Genomic DNA, 25,419 nt, shown 5'->3' on the forward strand with positions numbered 1-25,419 from the left:
CTCTGAAGGCAGAAGGGCAGGTTAATAGGGTGGTGAAAAAGGCATATGGGACACTTGCCTTTATCAATCGAGGCATAGATTACAAAAGCAGGGAGGTCATGTTGGAATTGTACAGAACTTTGCTAAGGCCACAGCTGGAGTACTGTGTGCAATTCTGGTCGCCACATTATAGGAAGGGTGTGATTGCATTGGAGGGGTGCAGAGGCAATTCACCAGGATGTTGCCTGGGATGGAACATTTAAGCTATGAAGAGAGGTTGGATAGGCTTGGGTTGTTTTCACTGGAGCAGAGAATACTGAGGGGTGACCTGATCGAGGTGTACAAGATTATGAGGGACATGGACAGGGTGGATAGGGAGCAGCTGCTCGGCTTAGTTGAAGGGTCAGTTACGAGGGGTCGCAAGTTTAAGGTGAGGGGCAGGAGGTTTAAGGGGGATTTGAGGAAGAACTTTTTTACCCAGAGGGTGGTGACGGTCTGGAATGCACTGCCTGGGAGGGTGGTAGAGGCAGGTTGCCTCACATCCTTTAAAAAGTACCTGGATGAGCACTTGGCACATCATAACATTCAAGGCTATGGGCCAAGTGCTGGCAAATGGGATTAGGTAGACAGGTCTGGTGTTTTAATGTATCGGTGCAGACTCGATGGGCCGAAGGGCCTCTTCTGCACTGTATTATTCTGTGATTCTGTGATTTTTAATATCCTGGCCAGTTCCATCCATCTCCTTCCTTATTCCTAAATCAGAGAGACTTTGAACACAGAGCAAGAAAAACTTCTCCAACTTACACTAGTATAGTGAGCTTCCCAGTGAAGATAATCAATCTCAGCTCAGTTTAAATGCCTATTTGAATCAAAACATCGATATAATCAAAGATTAAAAGGATGGCAATGTTGGAACAAGCATTTACTAATGGAAACTGGAGAATGACATGCTTTTATACATAATTCATTACACAAAGTGCTTTCAGACATCTCAGACATGAAGGTGTTTTACAAATACAAGACTTGCTTTCAAACAAAGCTTCAGGAAGACAAAACTCCCTGAACAATTGCTTCATTTACAGACTTGGTTCTGCTTTGTTATTAAATCTGTCACACACCAATTTCTGTCTGTTAACAATTGTTATTTTCCAGCAACATCTCAATTGCTTTAAGTAGATCTGACTTTTGTCACCATATATGGTGACAACAAAATCCTCAGCACATCCATTGCCTTCTACATACAACTGGCAAGGAATAGTCCAATTCAAAGCAAAAAGCAGGATCGCAACACATAATAGATGATATTCACCCACCCCAGGAGTTCGCAGGGCGCAATATTTACCCAGCCCAGTGGTGTGTAATATTTACCTGGCCCAGGAGGGAAGGGATTGGATGTTTAAAGTGGCTGATGGACTGCTGATTGCTTTGTCCTGGATGGTGTTGAGTTTCTCGAATGCTGTTTCAGCTGCACCTTTCCAAACAAGTATTCCATCTCACTGCTCGATGAGTCATTCGCTCTGTACTGCGGCACAGGGCTGTTTTTTGGAATTCAGGCAAAATTTGTTTGGCACTTTACTCCAAATTCCAACACAAACCCTGGTAGGTACATTCATCAGTTGTATCTGGACCAATGATGTTTCACAGTATGTGATGTTTCTAAAACCACAGCACCATCGCACTCTGCACCAAGTAACTTACCCTCAACCAAGAGGCAAAATAGTAGATGTTTCCTATCCTGTTGCCTCACAGCAAAGGTACAATAATACCAAACTCTAGGATCTTTCAACAGGGAGAACAGAATCGTTAAGGGGCAGAAGAAAAAACTAATTTTTCTCACCATACTCTCCAAAGCGAAGAGACTCCCAGTGTCGCCATTCCACGAGGACACCCACTATTCGCACTCCAGCATAGATCAGGAGCATTCCCATAGTGGCATCCAGCAGGAAATTGATCAGATACCTGAAATGGGAACAGAAATATGCCATTTACCAGATACAGGCCTCAATTCAAATCTTAGCAACAAGAATTTTTAGTGAAGTAGCTTTGAAAGATCTATTTGTTCTTGGGATGTAAGCGCCTCAGACAAGGACACATTTATTGACCATCTTGGCAAAGCATTCAGAGTCAACACTTGGTATGAGATTAGAAGGAGGTAGAGGCCATGCTAAGCAAGGGTTATTTCCCCTGGAAGACCGTGCTGAACCTGGCAAATTTCATGCCCATTCTTTCCCTGCTATCAGCCCACAAAATGACGAGATTTATTGAATTCAAATTCTGGTATGGAGGGAAGGTCTTACGAGGAAAGGCTGAGGGACTTGAGGTTGTTTTCGTTGGAGAGAAGGAGGAGGAGAGGTGACTTAATAGAGACATATAAGATAATCAGAGGGTTAGATAGGGTGGATAGTGAGCGTCTTTTTCCTCGGATGGTGATGGCAAACACGAGGGGACATAGCTTCAAGTTGAGGGGTGATAGATAGAGGACAGATGTGAGAGGTAGTTTCTTTACTCAGAGAGTAGTAGGGGCGTGGAACGCCCTGCCTGCAGCAGTAGTAGATTCGCCAACTTTAAGGGCATTTAAGTGGACATTGGATAGACACATGGATGAAAATGGAATAGTGTAGGTCAGATGGTTTCACAGGTCGGCGCAACATCGAGGGCCGAAGGGCCTGTACTGCGCTGTAATGTTCTAATTCTAATTCAACTTGTCTCATGACATTTTGATTATTAGCCCAGTACCACATCCACCATCCTACTGTGCCCAAACTGCCTCAAGATCAAGATATTAAGCCTATAGTCACAAAACAACCCAATTAGAATACTGCACAGAAACAAGGCCAATTGACGCACTTTGCCTGTGCCAGCTCTTTGAAAGAATTATCCAATTAGTCCAATTCTGCTGCTCTTTCTCCAAAACAAAGCAAAATTTTGCCCAGGTATTTACCCAATTCCCTGTTAAATGTTACAATTGAATCTGCTCTCAATGCCTTTTCAAGCAGCACACTCCAGATCACAACTCGCATGTTAAAAAAAATGTTGCCTCATCTCCCCCGAACCTGTTAAATTTTATCTTTCATGTGCCTGCCCATTTTAACAGTCTGTTGCTGCCATCTGAAGTCAGTTACTATCCAGTGATTCCCTGCATCAACCCATCTGTTGCTGAAGCCCTCAACCTTGCCTGCAGCATGACATAGAGTATAAAAATTGGCAAGTCATGCTGCAGCTGCACAGAACTTTAGTTAGGCCACACTTAGGATATTGCGTGCAATTCTGGTCGCCACACTACCAGAAAGACGTGGAGGCTTTGGAAAGGGTACAGAAGAGGTTTACCAGCATGTTGCCCGGTCTGGAAGGCATTAGCTATGAGGAGAGGTTGGATAAAATCGGATTGTTTTCACTGGAACGACGGAGGTGGAGGGGCGACATGATAGAGGTTTACAAAGTTATGAGTGGCATGGACAGAGTGGATAGTCAGAAGCTTTTTCCCAGGGTGGAAAAGTCAGTTACTAGGGGACATAGGTTTAAGGTGCGAGGGGCAAAGTTTAGAGGGGATGTGCGAGGCAAGTTCTTTACACAGAGGGTGGTGAGTGCCTGGAACTTGCTGCCGGGGGAGGTGGTGGAAGCAGGTACGATAGCGACGTTTAAGAGGCATCTTGACAAATACATGAATAGGATGGGAATAGAGGGATACGGTCCCCGTAAGTGCAGAAGATTTTAGTTTAGGCAGGCATCAAGATCGGCGCAGTCTTGGAGGGCCGAATGGCCTGCTCCTGTGCTGTACTGTTCTTTGTTCTTTTTGACACAAATATCATACCAGAAATGTTGGAGAACACAGGGTTTAGAGAGAGAGAAGAACTGAAGGAAATTAGTATTGGTAGAGAAATGGTGTTGGGGAATTGATGGGATTGAAGGCCAATAAATCCCCAGGGCCTGATGGTCTGCATCCCAGAATACTTAAGGAAGTGGCCCTAGAAATAGTGGATGCATTGGTAGTCATCTTCCAAGATTCTATAGACTCTGGAACAGTTCCTACAGATTGGAGGGTTGCTAATGTAACCCCACTATTTAAAAAGGGAGGTCGAGAAAGCAGGGAATTATAGACCAGTCAGCCTGATGTCGGTAGTGGGGAAAATTCTAGAGTCCATTATCAAAGATTTTATCGCAGAGCACTTGGAGAACAGTGGTAGAATCGGGCAGAGTCAGCATGGATTTACGAAAGGGAAATCATGCTTGACAAATCCACTAGAATTCTTCGAGGATGTAACTAGTAGAGCTGATGAAGGGGAACCAATGGATGTGGTTTATTTGGACTTTCAGAAGACTTTCGACAAAGTCCCACATAAGAGATGAGCGTATAAAATTGAAGCGCATGTGATTGGGCGTAGTGTATTGCGATGAATAGAAATTTGTTTGTCAGACAGGAAACAAAGAGTTGGGATAAATAGGTCTTTTTCCAAATGGCAGGCAGTGACTAGTAGGGTACCACAGGGATCAGTGCTCGGACCCCAGTTATTCACACTATATATTAATGATTTAGATGAGGGAACTAAATGTAATATCTCCAAATTTGCAGATGACACAAAACTGGGTGGGAGGGTGAGTTGTGAGGAGGATGCAGAGAAGCTTCAGGGTGATTTGGACAGGTTAAGTGAGTGCGCAAATGCATGGTAGATGCAGTATAATGTGAATAAATGAGAGGCTATCCACTTTGGTAGCAAAAACAGGAAGGCAGATTATCTGAACGGCTATAAACAGAGAGGGGAATATGCAGCGAGACCTGCGTGTTCTCGTACGCCAGTCGCTGAAGGTTACCATGCAGGTGCAACAGGCGGTAAAAAAGGCAAATGGTATGTTGGCCTTCATAGCGATAGGATTCGAGTACAGGAGCAGGGATGTCTTGTTGCAATTATACAGGGTCTTGGTGAGACTACACCTGGAATATTGTGTGTAGTTTTGGTCTCCTTATCTGAGCAAGGATGTTCTTGCTGTAGGTTTACCAGCGAAGGTTTACCAGACTGATTCCTGAGATTGCGGGACTGATGTGTGAGGAGAGATTGAGTCAGTTAGGATTATATTCACTGGAGTTCAGAAGAGTGAGGGGGGATCTGATAGAAACCTATAAAATTCTAAAAGGACTTGACAGGATAGATGCAGGAAGGATGTTCCCGATGGTGGGGGAGTCCAGAACCAGGGGTCATAGTCTAAGGATACGGGGTAAACCATTCAGGACTGAGATGAGGAGACATTTATTCACACAGAGAGTGGTGATCCTGTAGAATTTGCTACCACAGAAAGCAGTTGAGGCCAAAACATCGTATGTTTTCAAGAAGGAGTTAGATATAGCTCTTGGGTTTAAAGGGATCAAAGGATACGGGGCGAAAGCGGGAATAGGTTACTGAGTTGGATGATCAGCCATGATCATAATGAATGGCGGAGCAGGCTCGAAGGGCCGTATGGCCTACTCTTGCTCCTATTTTCCATGTTTTTATGCTGATGACACAAAGATATGTAAGAAAGTAACTTGCGAAGAGGATATAAGGAGGCTTCAAAGGGATATAGATAGGTTAAGTGAGTGGGCAAAGACCTGACAAATCGAGTATAATGTGGGAAAGTGGGAAATTGTCCACTTTGGCAGGAAGAATAAAAAAGCATATTATCTAAATGGTGAGAGATTTCAGAGCTCTGAGATACTGAGGGATCTGGGAATCCTCGTGTATGAATCGCAAAAGATTAGCATGCAAGTACAGCACATAATTAGGAAAGCTAATAGAATGTTATTTATCGCGAGGGGAGTTGCATACAGAAGTAGGGAGGTTATGCTTCAGCTATACAGGGCATTGGTAAGACCACATCTTGAGTACTGTGTACAGTACTGGCCTCCTTATTTAAGGAAGGATGTAAATGCACTGGAGGCAGTGCAGAGAAGGTTTACTTACTAGACTGATAACTGGAATGGGCGGGCTCTCGTATGAGGAAAGGTTGGTCAGGCTAGGCTTATATCCGCTGGAATTTAGAAGAGTACGAGGCGACCTGATTGAAACATATAAGTTCCTCAGGGGTCTCGACAGGGTGGATATGGAAAGGATGTTTGCCCTTGTGGGAGAATGTAGAACCAGGGGTCACTTATTTAAAACAGAGATGAGAAGAAATTTTTTCTCTGTGGTGTGTCTTTGGAATTCTCTTCCTCAAAAGGTGGTGGAAGCAGAGACTTTGAATATTTTTAAGGCAGAGGTAGATAGATTCTTGATAAGCAAGGGGGTGAAAGGCTATTGGGGGGAGGTGGAAATGTGGAGTAATCAGCTCAGCCATGAACTTATTGAATGCAGAGCAGGCTCGAACAGCCAAGTGGCCTACTCCTGCACTTGATTCGTATGTTCTCACGTATGGATGCAAGAATACAAAGTCTTCAGAAAAAACAGGAAAGGACAAAAAGGAGGTGGGGTGGCAGTACTGATTAGGGAAGATGCTGTTTTAGGAAAGAGAAAATGTTCTGAGGGAGCAAAGACAGAATCCATTTCGCTAGAATTGAGAAGCAAGAAAGGTATGATCACATTACTGGGGGGGGGGAGACAGAGCGGGGGGGGGGGGAGACAGAGCGGGGGGGGGGGGGAGACAGAGCGGGGGGGGGGGGGAGACAGAGCGGGGGGGGGGGGGAGACAGAGCGGGGGGGGGGGGGGGAGACAGAGCGGGGGGGGGGGGAGACAGAGCGGGGGGGGGAGACAGAGCGGGGGGGGGGGGGGAGACAGAGCGGGGGGGGGGAGACAGAGCGGGGGGGGGGGAGACAGAGCGGGGGGGGGGGGGAGACAGAGCGGGGGGGGGAGACAGAGCGGGGGGGGGAGACAGAGCGGGGGGGGGAGACAGAGCGGGGGGGGGGAGACAGAGCGGGGGGGGGGGAGACAGAGCGGGGGGGGGGAGACAGAGCGGGGGGGGGGAGACAGAGCGGGGGGGGGGAGACAGAGCGGGGGGGGGGGAGACAGAGCGGGGGGGGGGAGACAGAGCGGGGGGGGGGAGACAGAGCGGGGGGGGGGGAGACAGAGCGGGGGGGGGGGGGAGACAGAGCGGGGGGGGGGGGAGCGGGGGGGGGGAGACAGAGCGGGGGGGGGGGGGAGACAGAGCGGGGGGGGGGGGGGAGACAGAGCGGGGGGGGGGGGGAGACAGAGGGGGGGGGGGGGGAGACAGAGCGGGGGGGGGGGGGAGACAGAGCGGGGGGGGGGGAGACAGAGCGGGGGGGGGGGGGAGACAGAGCGGGGGGGGGGGGGAGACAGAGCGGGGGGGGGGGGGGAGACAGAGCGGGGGGGGGGGGGAGACAGAGCGGGGGGGGGGGGGGAGACAGAGCGGGGGGGGGGGAGACAGAGCGGGGGGGGGGGGGAGACAGAGCGCGGGGGGGGGGGGGAGACAGAGCGGGGGGGGGGGGGGAGACAGAGCGGGGGGGGGGGGAGACAGAGCGGGGGGGGGAGACAGAGCGGGGGGGGGGGAGACAGAGCGGGGGGGGGGGGAGACAGAGCGGGGGGGGGAGACAGAGCGGGGGGGGGGGAGACAGAGCGGGGGGGGGGGGAGACAGAGCGGGGGGGGGGAGACAGAGCGGGGGGGGGGGAGACAGAGCGGGGGGGGGGGAGACAGAGCGGGGGGGGGGGAGACAGAGCGGGGGGGGGGGGAGACAGAGCGGGGGGGGGGGGAGACAGAGCGGGGGGGGGGGGAAGACAGAGCGGGGGGGGCAAGGGGAGACAGAGTATGACAGGGCCAGACAGAGATGAAGGAGCAAATCTGCAGGGAAATAACAGATGTGCAACAACTATATAGAGTGGTGGTATTGGGGGACTTTAATAACCCAAATATCAATTAGGAAAATGCATGAATCAACAGTAAGGAAGGTGAGGAATTTCTGAAACTTGTTCAGGAAAACTTCCTTGACCAACAAGTTCTAGATCCAACTAGGAAGGAAGCATTGTTGGATTTGATGCTGGGGAATGAGGTGGGCCAAGTGTCTGTCGGGAAACATGTCATAAAGTTTAGATTTGTAATGGAGAAAAGAAAAAAATCTGAAGTAGAACTTCTAAATGGAAGAGGTCCAACTTCAATGAAATGAGAGGGGATCGAGCCAGGGTAAAATGGAAGCAAAGACTGACAAGAAAAACTGTAATGGAACAATGGGTGATCTTTAAGGAGGAGATGTTTCAGGTACAGGCTAGATACATTCCAACAAGGGTGAAAGGTAGGGGACCCAAAGCCAGGGCTCCCAGGATGATGAGGGAGATGGAAAATATCAAGAAACAAAAAAAGTGTATGATGCATGCCAGGTGAATTCTTCAAGCGAGAACCAGGCAAACTACAATAAGTGCAGCGGTTAAGTGAAGAGGGAAATAAGACTGGCAAAGAGGGAATTTGAGAATAGAATGGCAGTTAACATAAAAGGAACTCAAAAAATCATCTACCTGCATGTAAATAGTTAGTGGGTAGTAAGTTGGCAGAGTGGGTCCGATTGTGGACAAAGTGATATATGCTTAGAGCTGCACGTCAAGGTTAGAATTCTTAATGGGTACTTTGTACGAGTGCTTACTAAGGAAGAGGATGCTGACAAAATAACGGTACAAGCAGGTAGGTAATGGATGGGGTGAAAATTGATAGGCTGGATATGCTTAAAGTGGATCAGTTACCTTTCCAGATGGCTTGCATCCTACGATGCGAAACGAAGTGGGGGTGGAGACAGCAGAAAGGCTTACCATAATCTTCCCAAGATATGAGGATGTGTCAGAGAATTGGAGAATGGCAAACGTGACAGCCTTATTCAAGAAAGGATGTAAAGACATTCTGAATAACTATGACTGGCCAGTTTAATATTGGTGGTAGATAAGGTTTCAGAAACACAAATCAAGGGAAAAAAATGCAACCAGCACTTGGAGAGGTTTGAGTTGATTAAATAGAGCCAGCAGGGATTTGTAAATTGTAGACTGTTCTTGAGTCACAGTCATAGAGTCATTAAGGCACAGGAGGCCGCCATTTGGCCCATCAAGTCCATGCCGGCTCTCTGTAGAGCAATCCAAATCAGTACCATTCTCCTGCTCTAACCCTGTAGCCCTGCAAGTTTATTTCCCTCAAGTGCCCACCTAACTTACTTTTGAAATCATTGACTGCCTCTACTTCCACCACCTTCTTCTACAGCGAATTCCACATCATTGCTACTCACTGCGTATAAAAGTTCTTCCAGACATTCCCACCTGCATTTCTTGCCCAAAAACTTAAATTTGTGTCCCCTAGTTTTTGTACCATCAGCTAATGCGCAGATCATTTGTCTACATTATCTAAACCTGTCATAATCTTGTACACCTCTATCAAAGTTCCCCTCAATCTCCATTGCTCTAAGGAGGACAACCCCAATTTCTCCAAACTAACTTTATAGCTAAAATCCCTCATCACTGAAACCATTCTGGTAAACCTCCTCTGCACCCTTTCAAGGACCCTCACATCCTTCCTAAAGAGTGGTGACCAGAAATGGATGCAATACTCTAGTTGTGGCCTAACCAGAGCTTTGTAAAGGTTCAGAATAACTTCCCTGCTTTTGTACTCAATACCATTATTTATGAAGTCCAAGATCCCAAATGCTCTTGTTAGATTTACACCCCTGTGAAACACCTTGGGATATTTGATAACGTTACGAGCGCTGTATAAATGCCATTGCTCATTGCTTAGTTTCATTTAAAGTGACAATGAGCATGGTGACAATGAGCATGGTGACAGGTGAGCAGCAATGAATGACAGAAAGCAGCAAGCGAGGGACAGTCCAACAGTGGTTCTTCTACTCTAAATAAATGTCACCACTTGTACTTGTGAATTTTAAGAGTCTTGGAGATTTCAGTCTGCAGGACCCATGAGCACATCTGAATCAAAAACATGGCAAATGTGAGATTTAAGGCTTTTGAAAAACAGCAATACTATGAGCGTGAGAGATAAGCGGTGTGCAAATAGCATCACTTACAACGAGCATGGATCCTCTTCAGTCAGGTCAGACAAATAGACATTGGCAAAGTGTATAAACAGCATCCCGATAGCCTGCTTTGAGGTATCTAAAAACCTGCAAAAGCAATAACTTAAATTATCATTTGAAAGACATTGATTAGCACTTAGAAAATACACTGCTGAAGGTCAGTGTAATTAAAAACACCGTAGTAGAACCAATAGTATACCAAGGAACAGAATTGTGTCAATAGTGACAAGAAGTCTTCAGTAACTGCAATAGAGACCCGTGCTGCTATACTCAACAACAATTCTTTTCATTTGGTACAACAGGTGGGATGGGAGTGATCTGAGATAGAAATGCAGGCTGAGTATCACAGAAACAGTGTGACTCTGCAGGGTGGGGGTAGAGTCTGATTTAGAGCCTTGATGGAGGTGGGGAGAAAGACTCATGAGGTCCTGCAGGCAGAGTTTAGGCAGCTGGGAGAGAGATTGAAAAGCAGGACCTTGTTACTATCCTCTAAATGATTTGGAGGAAAGTATAGGTGGTCTGATTAGCAAGTTTGCAGACGACACTAAGATTGGTGGAGTAGCAGAAAGTGAAGGGGACTGTCAGAGAATACAGCAGAATATAGATAAGACTGGAGTGTTGGGCAGAAAAATGGCAGATGGAGTTCAATCAGGGCAAATGCGAGGTGATGCATTTTGGAAGATCCAATTCAAGAGTGAACTATACAGTAAATGGAAAAGTCCTGGGGAAAATTGATGTCCAGAGAGATTTGGGTGTTCAGGTCCACTGTTCCCTGAAGGTGGCAACGCAGGTCAATAGAGTGGTCAAGAAGGCATACGGCATGCTTTCCTTCATCGGACGGGGTATTGAGTACAAGAGTTGGCAGGTCATGTTACAGTTGGATAGGACTTTGGTTCGGCCACATTTGGAATACTGCGTGCAGTTCTGGTCGCCACATTACCAAAAGGATGTGGATGCTTTGGAGAGGGTGCAGAGGAGGTTCACCAGGATGTTGCCTGGTATGGAGGGCGCTAGCTATGAAGAGAGGTTGAGTAGATTAGGATTATTTTCATTAGAAAGACGGAGGTTGAGGGGGGACCTGATTGAGGTGTACAAAATCATGAGAGGTAGAGACAGGGTGGATAGCAAGAAGCTTTTTCCCCCAGAGTGGGGGATTCAATTACAAGGGGACACGAGTTCAAAGTGAAAGGGGAAAAGTTTAGGGGGGATATGCGTGGAACGTTCTTTACGCAGAGGGTGGTGGGTGCATGGAACGCGTTGCCAGCGGAGGTGGTAGACGCGGGCACGATAGCGTCTTTTAAGATGTATCTAGACAGATACATGAATGGGCAGGAAGTAAAGAGATACAGACCCTTAGAAAATAGGCGACAGGTTTAGATAGAGGATTTGGATCGGCGTAGGCTTGGAGGGCCGAAGGGCCTGTTCCTGTGCTGTAATTTTCTTTGTTCTCTAGCTTCATGGTTTCTATTCATATTTTTAGATGTCACTTAGTTATCTAAATGGCAAGAGATTGCAGAGCTGAGATGCAGAGGAATCTGGGTGACCTAGTGCATGAATCACAAAAGGTTAGTGCACAGGTTCAGCTAGTAATAGGAAAAGCTAATAGAACGTTAACGTTTATTGCAAGAGGAACTGAATACAAAAGTAGGGAGGTTATGCTTCAGTAATACAGGGCATTGGTGAGACTATATCAAGAGTACTGTGTACAGTACCGGTCTCCCTATTTAAGGAAGGATGTAAATGCGCTGGAAGCAGTTCAGAGAAGGTTTACTAGACTAATACCTGGAATGAGCGGGTTGTCTTATGAGGAAAGGTTGGACAGGCTAGGCTTGTATCCGTTGGTCACTATTTAAAAATATGGAGTCATCCACTTAAGATAGAGATGAGGAGAAATCTTTTCTCAGAGGGTCGTGAGTCTTTGGAACTCTTTTCCTCAAAAGGTGGTGGAAGCAGAGTCTTTGAATATTTTTAAGGCAGAGGTAGATAGATTCTTGATAAGCAAGGAGTTGAAAGGTTATCAGGGGTAGGTGGGAAAGTGGAGTCAAGGTTACAATCAGATCAGCCATGATCTTATTGAATGGCAGACAGGCTCGAGGGGCAGAGTGGCCTACTCCTGCTCCTAATTCATATGTTCGTATGCATGTAAGATTACTGAAACTCTGGAATTCAGAGGTTGCCAGACTACTCAAGGTATTTCCATTTGTACCTACAGGGTCAGAGTTAAAGGGGTGAGAGCCACAAAACAGCAGGTGGCCACATTTAGTTGGGGAACTAAGGAAAATAAGTCTAAAGCGAATTGCCCTGTCTTCGTTAATATACGAATTATTCACGTGGGATGTTTTGGAGATGGAATTAATGAGCTTAAATTTCTATCTGGGACATCCCAGATATACCACATTGCTATGGAGATAGATTATGTAGGGAGATGCCTTTTGGTCTGGTGTTTGATCTCTGTGATTTCCCATAAAAAGTTCAATTGGTTTTGGAGTAGCTGGAGTGAAACTCAGACAGAGAGGTAGCTGTCAGCAGCTGGTGTTCAAAAGCAGCTGGACTCAGTAGCAAAGGGCTATCAAGAGGCAAAGTTGATTTCTGATTTGAAATCACTGCGCAAGAGTGACAGTGAAGCCCATGCTTGATCTGGGAAGTCCACCATCATGAGGTGTTGAAGGGTTCGCCTTGCCGGGTGCTAGCGGAGGAGCCCCAAGAAATCTTAAACCTTGGAGGATAGCTGTAACACCAAGGAAAGTAAAAGTGAATTCCTGAGAGCTCTGACAGGTTCCAGGAGAAGTTAACAAAGACACAAGATCCTGTATAGCATAGGGGAACTCTTGGGTGGAATTAAAAATCAAACAGGGAGTGTTCTGTTGAGATTTTGAGGGTAAAGTATACGTGATTACAAAATATAGAGTTAACTTCGGGATGCTTGCCTTTTTTAAACTTGTTTAAAATGTGAAATCTCTGGTTTAATTCTCAGTTAATAACTGGGAGTTTGAATTTTTTTTAAAGTTACCAGTCTCTAGCAAGATTGTAACAACTTCAAAGGTAGCAATCTCCAAATTATTCCCAGTGCCACATGCTCGTGAGTACAGAAATAGGCAGGTAGAGCTGATGAATATGTGGCTGGACAAATGGTGCAGGAGAGAGAGATTTAGATTCCTGAGGCATTGGAACCGCTTTTGGGAGAGATGGGACCTGTATAAGGCCGGTGGGTTACACCCCAAGAGGACCGGGACCAATATCCTCACAGGAGGGTTTGCTAGTGCTGATGGGGAGAGTTTAAACTAGCTTGGCAGGGGGATGGGAACAGAAGAGTAGATTCAGAAGGGAGAGAAGTTGGAAATGGAAGACAGCAAATTAGGAAGCGTGTTTGGAAGGCAGAGAAAACAAAGGCTAGAAAACAGACAAGAAGGGAGTTGAGCAGTGCTAAATGGTATATATTTCAATGCAAGTAGGCCAGGGAATGAGGCAGATGAGCTGAGAGCACAGTTTGACACGTGAGAGTATGATATTATAGCTACTACTGGGACACGGCAGAAAGGGCAGTTCAACATTCCTGGTTACATAGTTTTCAGCAAGCTAGAGAGCGGGATTAAAAAAAGGAGGTGGGCAGGTGGGAATATTAATTGAACAAACAATTATAGCTGTAAGGAGGGATGGTATGGTAAAAGGATCATCAAATAAGCCCATATGGGTTGAGCTAAAGATCAAAAAGGGGGCAATCACACTACTGGGAGTGTACTATAGACCCCCAAACAAACAGTCAGAGGGAGATAGAAGAGCAAATGTAGGCAAATCTCTGAGAAGTGCAAAAACAATAGGGCAGTAACAGTGGGAGATTTCAACTACCCAAATGTTAACTGGGAGAGAATTGGTGTGAAAGGCACAGAGGAAGCAGAACTCTTAACATTCATTCAGGAGAACTTTTTTTAGCCAGTACGTAGCAAACCCAGCGAGAGAGGTCTGGACTTAGTTTTAGGGAATGAACGGGCAGGTGGAAGAAATATTAGTTGGGGAGAATTTGGTGGAAGTGATCATAATTCAGTTAGATTTAGAGTAGTTGTGGAAAAGGCCAAAAATAGACCAGGAATAAAAGTTCTCAATTGGGGAAAAGCTAATTTTACTAAGCTGAGTTGTGATTTAGCTAAAGTGGACTGGAAACAGCCACTTGAAGGTAAATCAGTGCCAGATCAATGAGAGGCATTCAAGGAAGAGATAGAGAGGTTTCAGGGGAAGTATGTTCCCTTGAAGAAAAGAGGTGGGACTAACAAATCCCGAGCCCCTGGATGTCAAGCGGCTTAAAGGAGAGAATAAACAAGACAAGCTTATGACAAATACTGGGGGCTCAATACTGCAGAAAACTTAACATAAAAAGGGGAGGGGTGAAATTAATAAGGAAGGCAAAGAAGGGCATCAAAAAATATTGGCAAATAAGATCAAGGAAAACCCAAAGATTTTTTTATAAATGCATAAAGAGCAAGAAGATAACTGAAGAAAGAGTGAGGCCTATTCAGGACCATAAAGGTAACTTGTGTGTGGAGGTGCAGGATGTTGGTCTGGTTCTTAAATATATTGCATCTGTTTTCACAAAAGAGAGGGGCGATGCAGACATTCCAATCAGGGAGGAGGAATGCGAAATACTAGATGAAATTAACAATGAAAGAGGAAGTATAAGGGTTTAACATCTTTGAAAGTGGATAAATCTCTAGACCCGGACAAAGCGTAGCCTAGGCTGTTAAGAAAAGCAAGAGAAGAAATAGCGGAGGCTCTGACCATCATTTTCCAATCCTCTCTGGTTACAGGTGCGGTGCCAGCTAACGTTGTACCATGTTTAAAAAGGGAGAAAGGGTTAGGCCGAATAATTACAGGCCAGACTGCCTAACCTCGGTTTAAGGAAAATTATTGGAAAAATTGAGGGATAGGATATATCTTCACTTAGAAAGACATGGATTAATCAAAGACAGTCAGCATGGATTTGCTAACAGAAGATCGTGTCCGACTAACATGATTGAATTTCTTGAAGAAGTAACAAGGAGGGGTGATCGAGTTCGTGCATTTGATATAGTCTATATGGATTTGGTGAGTATCCGGTAAGTTTATTTATTTATTTTATTTAGAGATACAGCACTGAAACAGGCCCTTCAGCCCACCAAGTCTGTGCCGACCAACAACCTCCCATTTTATACTAATCCTACATTCACCCCATATTTCCTACCACATCCCCACCACCTACCTACACTAGGGGCAATTTACAATGGCCAATTTACCTATCAACCTGAACTTGCAAACTCTGCACAGGCAGTACCCAGAACTGAACCCGGGTTGCTGGAGCTGTGATGCTGCAGTGCTAACCACTGCGCCGCCCTTAAGTTATTAAAGGTCCATTCTAATCCTAACGTTTCAAATAGTAAAGGAACTAGTGGTAAGCTTAATAAAATACATAAAAAAGGAAACGAAAATAACTGAATAAAATAATTAGGTAGTTAATTAAAAGGCTGCAATAAAAACAGAAAGTGCTGGAAAAACTCAGCAGGTCTGGCAGCATCTGCGGAGAGAGAAGCAGAGTTAATGTTTCAGGTCAGTGACCCTTCTTCAGAACTGGAATTCTTCAGAATAAAAAGGCTGCATTTGCTGACAATGCAACCACTAGGTAGCGCAGTACTTAGAGTCATAGAGTTATACAGCACAGAAACAGGCCCTTCGGCCCATCGTGTCTGTGCCGGCCATCAAGCACCTAACTATTGTAGTCTCATTTTCAAGCACTTGGCCCGTAGCCTTGTATGCTATGGCCTTTCAAGTGCTCATCTAAATACTTCTTAAATGTTGAGGTTTCCTGCCTCTACCACCCCTTCAGGCAGTGTATTCCAGATTCCAACCACCCTCTGGGTGAAAGATTCTTTCCTCAAATCCCCTCTAAACCTCCTGCCCCTTACCTTAAATCTATGTCCCCTGGTTAATGACCCCCTCCGCTAAGGGAAAAAGTCTCTTCCTATCTTGCACATGCGCAAATGCAGGCTCTTCAACTGGAACGTCAGTGTCGGCGATGTTCAGGCAGCTGCCAGGATTAAAAATGGCGCTGCTCAATTTATCACAGGAAATGCTTATGGCTAGATCGTTCTCGCAAACTAACCTTGCATTAAGTTGGATGGAAGCCCAGTAACATGCTACTATGTAGTTACAGGATACTAACTGTAATCCTCAGATCCATTTAATATTCCAACAAAATACAAAAGGAATTTTATGATTGAATTTCCATTGGAAAATAGTGAACTGTCATCTCGATTGATAATCGGGCAGAGTATAAAATGTGCTGCAAATTCGTTATTGTGATTCGTTTATACGACTGACCAGGACTGATTTCACCCGAACGCAGCCACTAGTTCCCGCCCCATTGGCCGCTCCCCCCCTCAGCAACTCACTTTCTCTCCCTTCTCCCTACTGGCCGCTTCACCACACCCCACCCCACCACCTCCCCCCACAACCTCATGAGCCGCTCGCTCCAGACCTCGTTGCTCCCTCACCAGTTCCTTGGCCGATTGTTCCCCGCACGCGTTACCCCGTTCACCGACCGTTCGCTCCCCTTAAGGGTTAACAGGGTGAAATAGGAGCGCGTGGCTGAGAGTAGGGAAGCAGCGCAGCCCAGAGTTAGTGGCTGAAGAGGGTATGGGGAAGCGGGGAGCGAGCGGCCAGGGAGTGGGGTGACATGAAGCAAACAACAATCGGCCAGGGGAGTGAAATGGAGCAACAAGTGGCTGACGGGAAGAAGCATCGAGGCCTGGAGCGAGTTGCCAAAGGGGGAGAGCGGCTAGTGGGGCGGGAGCGAGTGACAGGGAGTCTCCCATTCAGCTGCTTCCTCCAGCCAACTTTGGGGGGGGGGGGGGCAGGGCGGGGGTGCTGGATACCCGATGACGCTTTATCGTGCATGCGCGAAGATGGACCAGGTGCAGATACGCGATGATGTTGGTGCTGTGCACGCGCCACTTAGTCCTGGCAAGATGTAGCTGCGCATGTGCACAGCTTGGCGCACTCTGATGATGTCAGCGGGTCGCTGCATTGTTAGGAATCACTTTGTAATTAAAACACATTAAGGATGGCAGAATGTGTCAGGGCTGCAGCATGTGGGAGCTCCTGGATGCCAGTGACATCCAGGGCAAACATGTCTGCAGTAAGTGTCTGCGGCTCGAAAAGCTTGGCTCAGAGTCATTGAACTGGAGTACGAGGTGCAGACACTGCGACACATCAGGGAGGGGGAAAGTTATCTGGACATTTTGTACCAGGAGGCAGTCACACCCCTTAGGATATGGTCTTTTGATTTGGTCAGGGACAGGAGAGTGTGACTGTAGCTGAGGCAGGTAAGGGGACCCAGAGGGCAGGAGTGCAGGAGCCTCAGCCTTTGCGATTGTCCAACAGGTTTGAGGTTCTTTCAGCTTGTTTGGATGAGAGTGGGGGCTGCAGGGTGGATGAGCAACTTCATCATGGCACCATGGTACAGGAAGCCATTCAAGTGGAGGGAGAAAAAAGGAATGTAGTGGTAGTCGGGGACAGTATAGTTAGGGGGATTAACACTGTTCTCTGCAACAAAGAGCGAGAGTCCAGTCAGCTGTGTTGCCTTCCCGGTGACAGGGTTTGGGACATCTGCTCAGCTCTGGAGAAGAACTTACAGTGGGATGGGGAGGATCCAGTCGTAGTGGTCCATTTAGGTACCGATGACATCGGCAGGGCAAGGAAAGAGGTTCTGCATAGTCGATATGAGGAACTAGGTGCCAAATTAAGAAGCAGAACCTCAAAGGTAATAATTTCTGGATTACTACCTGAGCCACGTGCAAATTGGCATAGGACAAATAAGATTAGAGAAATTAACGCATGGCTCACAGACCGGTGTGGCAGAAATGGGTTCCGGTTCATGGGGCACTGGCACCAGTACTGGGGAAAGTGGTCGCTACACCGTTTGGACGGTCTACACCTGAACTGTGATGGGACCGGTGTTCCAGCGAGCCACATAACTAGGGAAGTAGAGAGGGTTTTAAACTAAATAGTGGGGGCAAGGGATCAAATTTGGGAAGATATGGTAAATCAAGGAGTAGAGACAAGGCAAGAGAGAAAGATATTAATATGGGAAATGATACACAGACTGTGACAGGAAGGGACAGAGTGTACAAATCTAAAAGTAAATCAACAGATAAGGCTAGAGATTACAAAAATAATAAAGGACAAAACTAAAGGCTCTGTATCTGAATGCACGGTAGCATTCAAAACAGATGACCTGAGAGCGCAAATAGAAATAAATAAGTATGACCTGATAGCCATTACAAAGACATGGCTGCAGGATGATAGATTGTAACCTGAATATTGATGGGTACATGGCATTTAGGAAGGACAGGAAGCTAGGAAAAGGTGGAGGGGTAGCTCTGTTAATTAATGATAACATTAGCGCAATAGACAGGGATGACCTAAGTTCAGGAGAACAGAATGTAGAAGCGGTTTGGGTAGAGATGAGAAATCAAAGGCAAGAAGTCACTTGTGGGAGTGGTGGACAGTCCACCAAACACTAACCACATTGTCGGACGGGGTATAAAGGAAGAAATAATGGCAGCTTGTCAGAAAGGTACAGCGATAATTATAGGGGATTTTAACCTACATATCGACTGGAAAGGGGTCTCATCAGACCCCTTTCCTATCCTGAGTGGCGTGAAACAGGGCTGTGTTCTCGCACCTACACTGTTTGGGATCTTCTTCTGCTGCGCTCTCACGCGTTCAAATCTTCAGAAGAAGGAATTTTCCTCCACACAAGATCAGGGGGCAGGTTGTTCAACCTTGCCCGTCTAAGAGCGAAGACCAAAGTATGGAAAGTCCTCATCAGGGAACTCCTCTTTGCTGACAATGCTGCATTATATTCTCACACTGAAGAGTGTCTGCAGAGTCTCATCGACAGGTTTGCGGCTGCCTGCAACGAATTTGGCCTAACCATCAGCCTCAAGAAAATGAACATCATGGGACAGGACATCAGAAATGCTCCATCCATCAGTATCGGCGACCACGCTCTGGAAGTGCTGCAAGAGTTCACCTACCTAGGCTCAACTATCACCAGTAACCTGTCTCTCGATGCAGAAATCAACAAGCGCATGGGAAAGGCTTCCACTGCTATGTCCAGACTGGCCAAGAGAGTGTGGGAAAATGGCGCACTGACACGGAACACAAAAGTCCGAGTGTATCAAGCCTGTGTCCTCAGTACCTTGCTCTATGACAGTGAGGCCTGGACAACGTATGTCAGCCAAGAGCGATGTCTCAATTCATTCCATCTTCACTGCCTCCGGAGAATACTTGGCATCAGGTGGCAGGACCGTATCTCCAACACAGAAGGCCTCGAGGCGGCCAACATCCCCAGCTTATACACACTACTGAGTCAGCGGCGCTTGAGATGGCTTGGCCATGTGAGCCGCATGGAAGATGGCAGGATCCCCAAAGACACATTGTACAGCGAGCTCGCCACTGGTATCAGACCCACCGGCCATCCATGTCTCCGCTTTAAAGACGTCTGCAAACGCGACATGAAGTCCTGTGACATTGATCACAAGTCGTGGGAGTCAGTTGCCAGCGTTCGCCAGAGCTGGCTGGCAGCCATAAAGGCGGGGCTAAAGTGTGGCGAGTCAAAGAGACTTAGCAGTTGGCAGGAAAAAGACAGAGGCGCAAGGGGAGAGCCAACTGTGTAACAGCCCCGACAAACAAATTTTTCTGCAGCACCTGTGGAAGAGGCTGTCACTCTAGAATTGGCCTTTATAGCCACTCCAGGCGCTTACCCATTGTCTCCCGAGACAAGGAGGCCAAAGAAGAAGACTGGAAAAATCTGATGGGCAGAGGTAGCTTCGATGAGGAGTCCATAGAATGTTTTCAGGATAATTTCTTGGAACAATATGTCCTGGAGCCAACCAGAGAGCAGGCTATACTAGACAGGATAAATTAATGACTTCATAGTTAAGGTGCCCCTAGGTAGCAGCGATCACAATATGATTGAATTTTACATTCAGTTTGAGGGAGAGAAGAGTGGGTCCAAGACTAGTATTTTAAACTTAAATAAGGGCAATTATGAGGGCATGAAAGCAGAGCTAGCCACAGTGAACTGGCAAATCAGGTTAAGGGATAGGTCAACAGAGATGCAGTAGTAGATATTTAAGGGGATACTTCAGAATACACAGAATAAATACATTTCAATGAGAAAGAAAAATTCCAAGGGTGGGACCCACCATCTGTGGTTAACTAAAACAGTTAAAGATATTATCAAACTTAAAGAAAAAGCATATAATTGCGCCAAAACGGGAGGCAGGTCAGAAGATTGGACAGAATATAAAAACAGCAAAGAATGACTAAAAGATTGATAAGGAAGGCAAAATTAGAGTACGAGAGAAATCTAGCTAGAAATATAAAGACAGATAGTCAGAGTTTCTTCAGATATTTAAAAAAGAATAGTTAACAAAATGAGCGTTGGTCCTATAGAAAGTGAGTCGGGAATTGAGATAATAAGGAGATGGCAGATGAATTGAACAGGTATTTTGCATCGGTCTTCACTATTGAGGATACAAGTAACATCTCAGTATTAGCTGCAAGTCAGGAAATGGAAGTGAGGGAAGAACTCAAGAAAATTACAATCACCAGGGAAGTGGCACTGAACAAACTGCTGGAGCTGACAAGTCCCAAGGTCCTGATGGACTTCATCCTACGGTGTTAAAAGCAGCGGCTAGTGAAATAGTTGATGCGTTAGTTTTAATTTTCCAAAATTCCCTCGATTCAGGGAAGGTTCCATTAGATTGGAAAATAGCGAATGTAACTCCTTTATTCGAAAAGGGAGGGAAACAGAAAGCAGGAAACTGCAGGCCAGTTAGCTTAACATCTGCCTTAGGGAAAATGTTAGAAGCTATTATTAAAGACGTGACAGCAGGGCACTTAGAAAAATTCATGGTAATCAGGCAGAGTCAACATGGTTTTATGAAAGGGAAATCATGTTTAAGCAATTTATTGGAGTTCTTTCAGGGACTTACATGTGCTGTGGATAAAGGGGAACCGGTGGATGTATTGTATTTAGGTTTCCAGAAGGCATTCGATAAGGTGCCACATCAAAGGTTACTGCAGAAAATAAAAGCTCATGGTGTAAGGGGCATCATATTGGCATGGATAGAAGATTGGCTAGCTAACAGGAAACAGAGAGTAGGCATAAGTGGGTCATTTTCTGCTTGGCAAGATGTAACAAGTGGTGTGACACAGGGATCTGTGCTGGGGCCTCAACTTTTTACAATTTATAGTATAATTATACTAAGATTTCTTTATTCCTGTACTCCAATCCCTTTGCAATTAAGGCCAACATGCCATTTGCCTTCCTAATAGCCTGCTGCACCTGCATGTTAACTTTGTGCGTTCCTTGTACGAGTACCCCCAAGTCTTTCTGAACATCAACACTCACCAGTTTCACACTTTTTAAAAAATATTCTGCTTTTCCATTTTTACGACCAAAGTGAACAACTTCACTCTTCCCTACATTAACTCCATTTTCCATCTTGTTGCCCATTCACTTAACCTATTTGTATCTCTTTGCAATCAGAAGCAGCAGCGAGAGCGGGAACAGGCGAGAGGAGCCGGGAGATAAAAGGAGCCGAAGCCAGAGACCAGAAGCAGCAGCGAGAGCGCTCTGTTCTGTGGACCCGCTTGACCAGCAAAAATTGAAATGTGACGTCACAGGAGAGCTGGTAAGCGATTGGTGGGTATTTCTTTCTTCCATTTGAGCAGCGGGAGCACGAGCCAGGGGGCAGCCAGGAAGGTAAGTTGAGCTATAAAGTACTTAACTCGTGATTCGGCGGACACGGACACGGGAACTGCTGGGTAAGTGAACATATATATTCGGGCAGTGGCTAAACCCGAAACAGCACACGTGTAGTGTCTCCCACCCATCCTCCTCCACTAACCAAAAAAAAAGGACTCTTGTGTGGAGGGTTTGATAAGGTAAGGTTTTCCTTTATTTTTTTAAATCTCTTTTGTCAATTTAGAGCGGAGGGTATGGAAGCTAGGGCAGTTGCATGCTCCTCTTGCAGGATGTGGGAGGTAAGGGTCACCACTTGTGTCCCTGCTGACTTCACCTGTGAAAAGTGCACCCAACTCCAGCTCCTCACAGACCACGTTAGGGAACTGGAGCTGGATGAACTTCGGATCATTCAGGAGGCTGAGGGGGTGATAGAGAGCAGTTATAGGGAAGTAGTGACACCCAAGTTACAAGATAAAGGTAGCTGGATGACCGTCAGGGGAGGGAAAGGGAATAGGCGCACAATGCAGGGATCCCCGTGGCTGTTCCCCTCAATAATAAGTATACCGTTTTGGATACGGTTGGGGGGGGACGACCTACCAGGGGAAAGCCACAGCGGCCAGGTCTCTGGCACTGAGACTGGCTCTGTGGCTCAGAAGGGAAGGGGGGAGAATAGGAGAGCGATAGTGATAGGAGATTCAATGGTTAGAGGAACAAACAGGAGATTCTGTGGTCGCGAACGAGACTCCCGGATGGTATGTTGCCTCCCGGGTGCCAGGGTCAGGGATGTCTCGGATCGAGTCTACAGGATTCTTAAGAGGGAGGGGGAGCAGCCAGAAGTCGTGGTACACATCGGTACCAATGACATAGCTAGGAAAAGGGATGAGGACCTGAAAAGCGAATATAGGGTGTGAGGTTGGAAGCTAAAAGGCAGGACGAGCAGAGTAGTAATCTCAAGATTGATACTGGTGCCACGTGCTAGTGAGGCTAGAAACAGGGAGCGAGTGCAGCTGAACACGTAGCTACAGAGCTGGTGTAGGAGGGAGGGCTTCAGATATGTGGATCATTGGGATACCTTCTGGAGAAGGTGAGACCTGTACAAGAAGGACGGGTTGCATCTGAACTGGAGGGGCACCAATATCCTGGGCGGGAGGTTTGCTAGAGCTCTTCGGGAGGGTTTAAACTAGTTTGGCAGGGGGATGGGAACCGGAGCTACGGATCAATGGATGGGGTAGCTGTTGAACAGGCAGATACAGAGTGCAGAGAGTCTGTGAGGAAGGTTAGACAGTTGACAGGGCAAAGTTGCAGCCAGTATGATGGGTTGAAGTGTGTCTATTTTAACGCAAGAAGCGTCAGGAATAAGGGTGATGAACTTAGAGCATGGATCAGTACTTGGAGCTACGATGTTGTGGCCATTACGGAGACTTGGATATCATAGGGGCAGGAATGGATGTTGGATGTTCCGGGGTTTAGATGTTTCAAAAGGAATAGGGAGGGAGGTAAAAGAGGTGGGGGAGTGGCATTGCTAATCAGGGATAGTATCACAGCTGCAGAAAGGGAGGTCGTCGAGGAGGGTTTGTCTACTGAGTCAGTATGGGTGGAAGTCAGAAACAGGAAAGGAGCAGTCACTTTATTGGGAGTTTTCTATAGACCCCCCAATTGCAACAGAGACACGGAGGAACAGATTGGGAGGCAGATTTTGGAAAGGTGCAGAAGTAACAGGGCTGTTGTCATGGGTGACTTCAACTTCCCTAATATTGATTGGAACCTCCTGAGTGCAAATAGTTTGGATGGAGCAGATTTTGTCAGGTGTGTCCAGAAAGGTTTCCTGACTCAATATGTAGATAGGCCGACTAGAGGGGAGGCTATGTTGGATTTGGTGCTTGGCAACGAACCAGGCCAGGTGGCAGATCTCTCGGTGGGAGAGCATTTCGGTGATAGTGATCACAACTCCCTGACGTTTACTATAGTCATAGAGAGGGATAGGAGCAGACGGGATGGGAAAATATTTAATTGGGGGAGGGGGAATTACAATCCTGCTATTAGGCAGGAACTGGGGAGCTTAAATTGGGAACCGATGTTCTCAGGGAAATGCACGACAGAAATGTGGAGGTTGTTTAGGGAGCACTTGCTGCGACTGCTGGATAGGTTTGTCCCGATGAGGCAGGGAAGGGATGGTAGGGTGAAGGAACCTTGGATGACAAGAGATGTGGAACAGCTAGTCAAGAGGAAGAAGGAAGCTTACTTAAGGTTGAGGAAGCAAGGATCAGACAGGGCTCTAGAGGGTTACAAGGTAGCCAGGAAGGAACTGAAGAATGGACTTAGGAAAGCTAGAAGGGGACATGAAAAAGACTTGGCAGGTAGGGTTAAGGAAAATCCCAAGGCGTTCTACACTTACCTGAGGAACAAGAGGATGGCCAGAGTGAGGGTAGAGCCGATCAGGGATAGTGGAGGGAACTTGTGCCTGGAGTCGGAGGAGGTAGGGGAGGTCCTTAATAAATACTTTGCTTCAGTATTCACTAGTGAGAGGGACCTTGTCGTTTGTGAGGACAGCGTGAAACAGGCTGATAGGCTCGAACAGGTTGATGTTAAGGAGGATGATGTGCTGGAAATTTTGAAAGACATGGGGATAGATAAGTCCCCGGGGCCAGACAGGATATACCCAAGGTTTTTACGGGAAGCAAGGGAAGAGATTGCCACGCCTTTGGCGATGATCTTTGCGTCCTCACTGTCCACTGGAGTAGTACCAGATGATTGGAGGGTGGCAAATGTTATTCCCTTGTTCAAGAAAGGGAATAGGGATAACCCTGGGAATTACAGACCGGTCAGTCTTACGTCAGTGGTGGGCAAATTATTGGAGAGGATTCTGAGAGACAGGATTTATGATTATTTGGAAAAGCATGGTTTGATTAGAGACAGTCAGCATGGCTTTGTGAGGGGCAGGTCATACCTCACAAGCCTTATTGAATTCTTTGAGGATGTGACAAAACACATTGATGAAGGAAGAGCAGTGGATGTGGTGTATATGGATTTTAGCAAGGCGTTTGATAAGGTTCCCCATGGTAGGCTCATTCAGAAAGTAAGGAGGCATGGGATGCAGGGAAATTTGGCTGTCTGGATACAGAATTGGCTGGCCCATAGAAGACAGAGGGTGGTAGTAGATGGAAAGTATTCAGCATGGAGCTCGGTAACCAGTGGTGTTCCGCAGGGATCTGTTCTGGGACCTCTGCTCTTTGTGATTTGTATAAATGACTTGGATAAGGAAGTGGAAGGCTGGGTTAGTAAATTTGCCGATGACACAAAGGTTGCTGGAGTTGTGGATAGTGTGGAGGTTGCAACGGGACATTGACAGGATGCAGAGCTGGGCTGAGAAGTGGCGGATGGAGTTCAACCTGGAAAAGTGTGAAGTGATTCATTTTGGAAGGTCGAATTTGAATGCAGAATACAGGCTTAAAGACAGGATTCTAGGCAGTGTGGAGGAACAGAGGGATCTTGGGGTCCACGTCCATAGATCCCTCAAAGTTGCCACCCAAGTTGATAGGGTTGTTAAGAAGGCGTATGGGGTGTTGGCTTTCATTAACAGGGGGATTGAGTTTAAGAGCTGCGAGGTTATGCTGCAGCTCTATAAAGCCCTGGTTAGACCACACTTGGAATAGTGTGTTCAGTTCTGGTCGCCTCA

The 25,419-nt window shown here is 46.7% G+C and overlaps 1 protein-coding gene across 5 annotated transcripts in view; it reads right to left on the reverse strand.

Moving 5' to 3' along the window:
• The window catches only part of stimate (STIM activating enhance), a 222,739-nt gene that overhangs the window by 164,790 nt on the left and 32,530 nt on the right, over nt 1-25,419 (reverse strand). For all 5 annotated transcript variants that reach the window (XM_068052246.1, XM_068052244.1, XM_068052245.1 and 2 more), the window contains 2 exons: nt 9,950-10,045; nt 1,817-1,938 (listed from right to left, as the gene is read on the reverse strand). In XM_068052246.1, the coding sequence (XP_067908347.1) occupies nt 1,817-1,938; nt 9,950-10,045 (218 nt within the window). The remainder of the gene's footprint in view (nt 1-1,816; nt 1,939-9,949; nt 10,046-25,419) is intronic.

The sequence above is a fragment of the Heterodontus francisci genome, chromosome 19 (assembly GCF_036365525.1).
Source record: "Heterodontus francisci isolate sHetFra1 chromosome 19, sHetFra1.hap1, whole genome shotgun sequence".
Taxonomy (NCBI): domain Eukaryota; kingdom Metazoa; phylum Chordata; class Chondrichthyes; order Heterodontiformes; family Heterodontidae; genus Heterodontus; species Heterodontus francisci.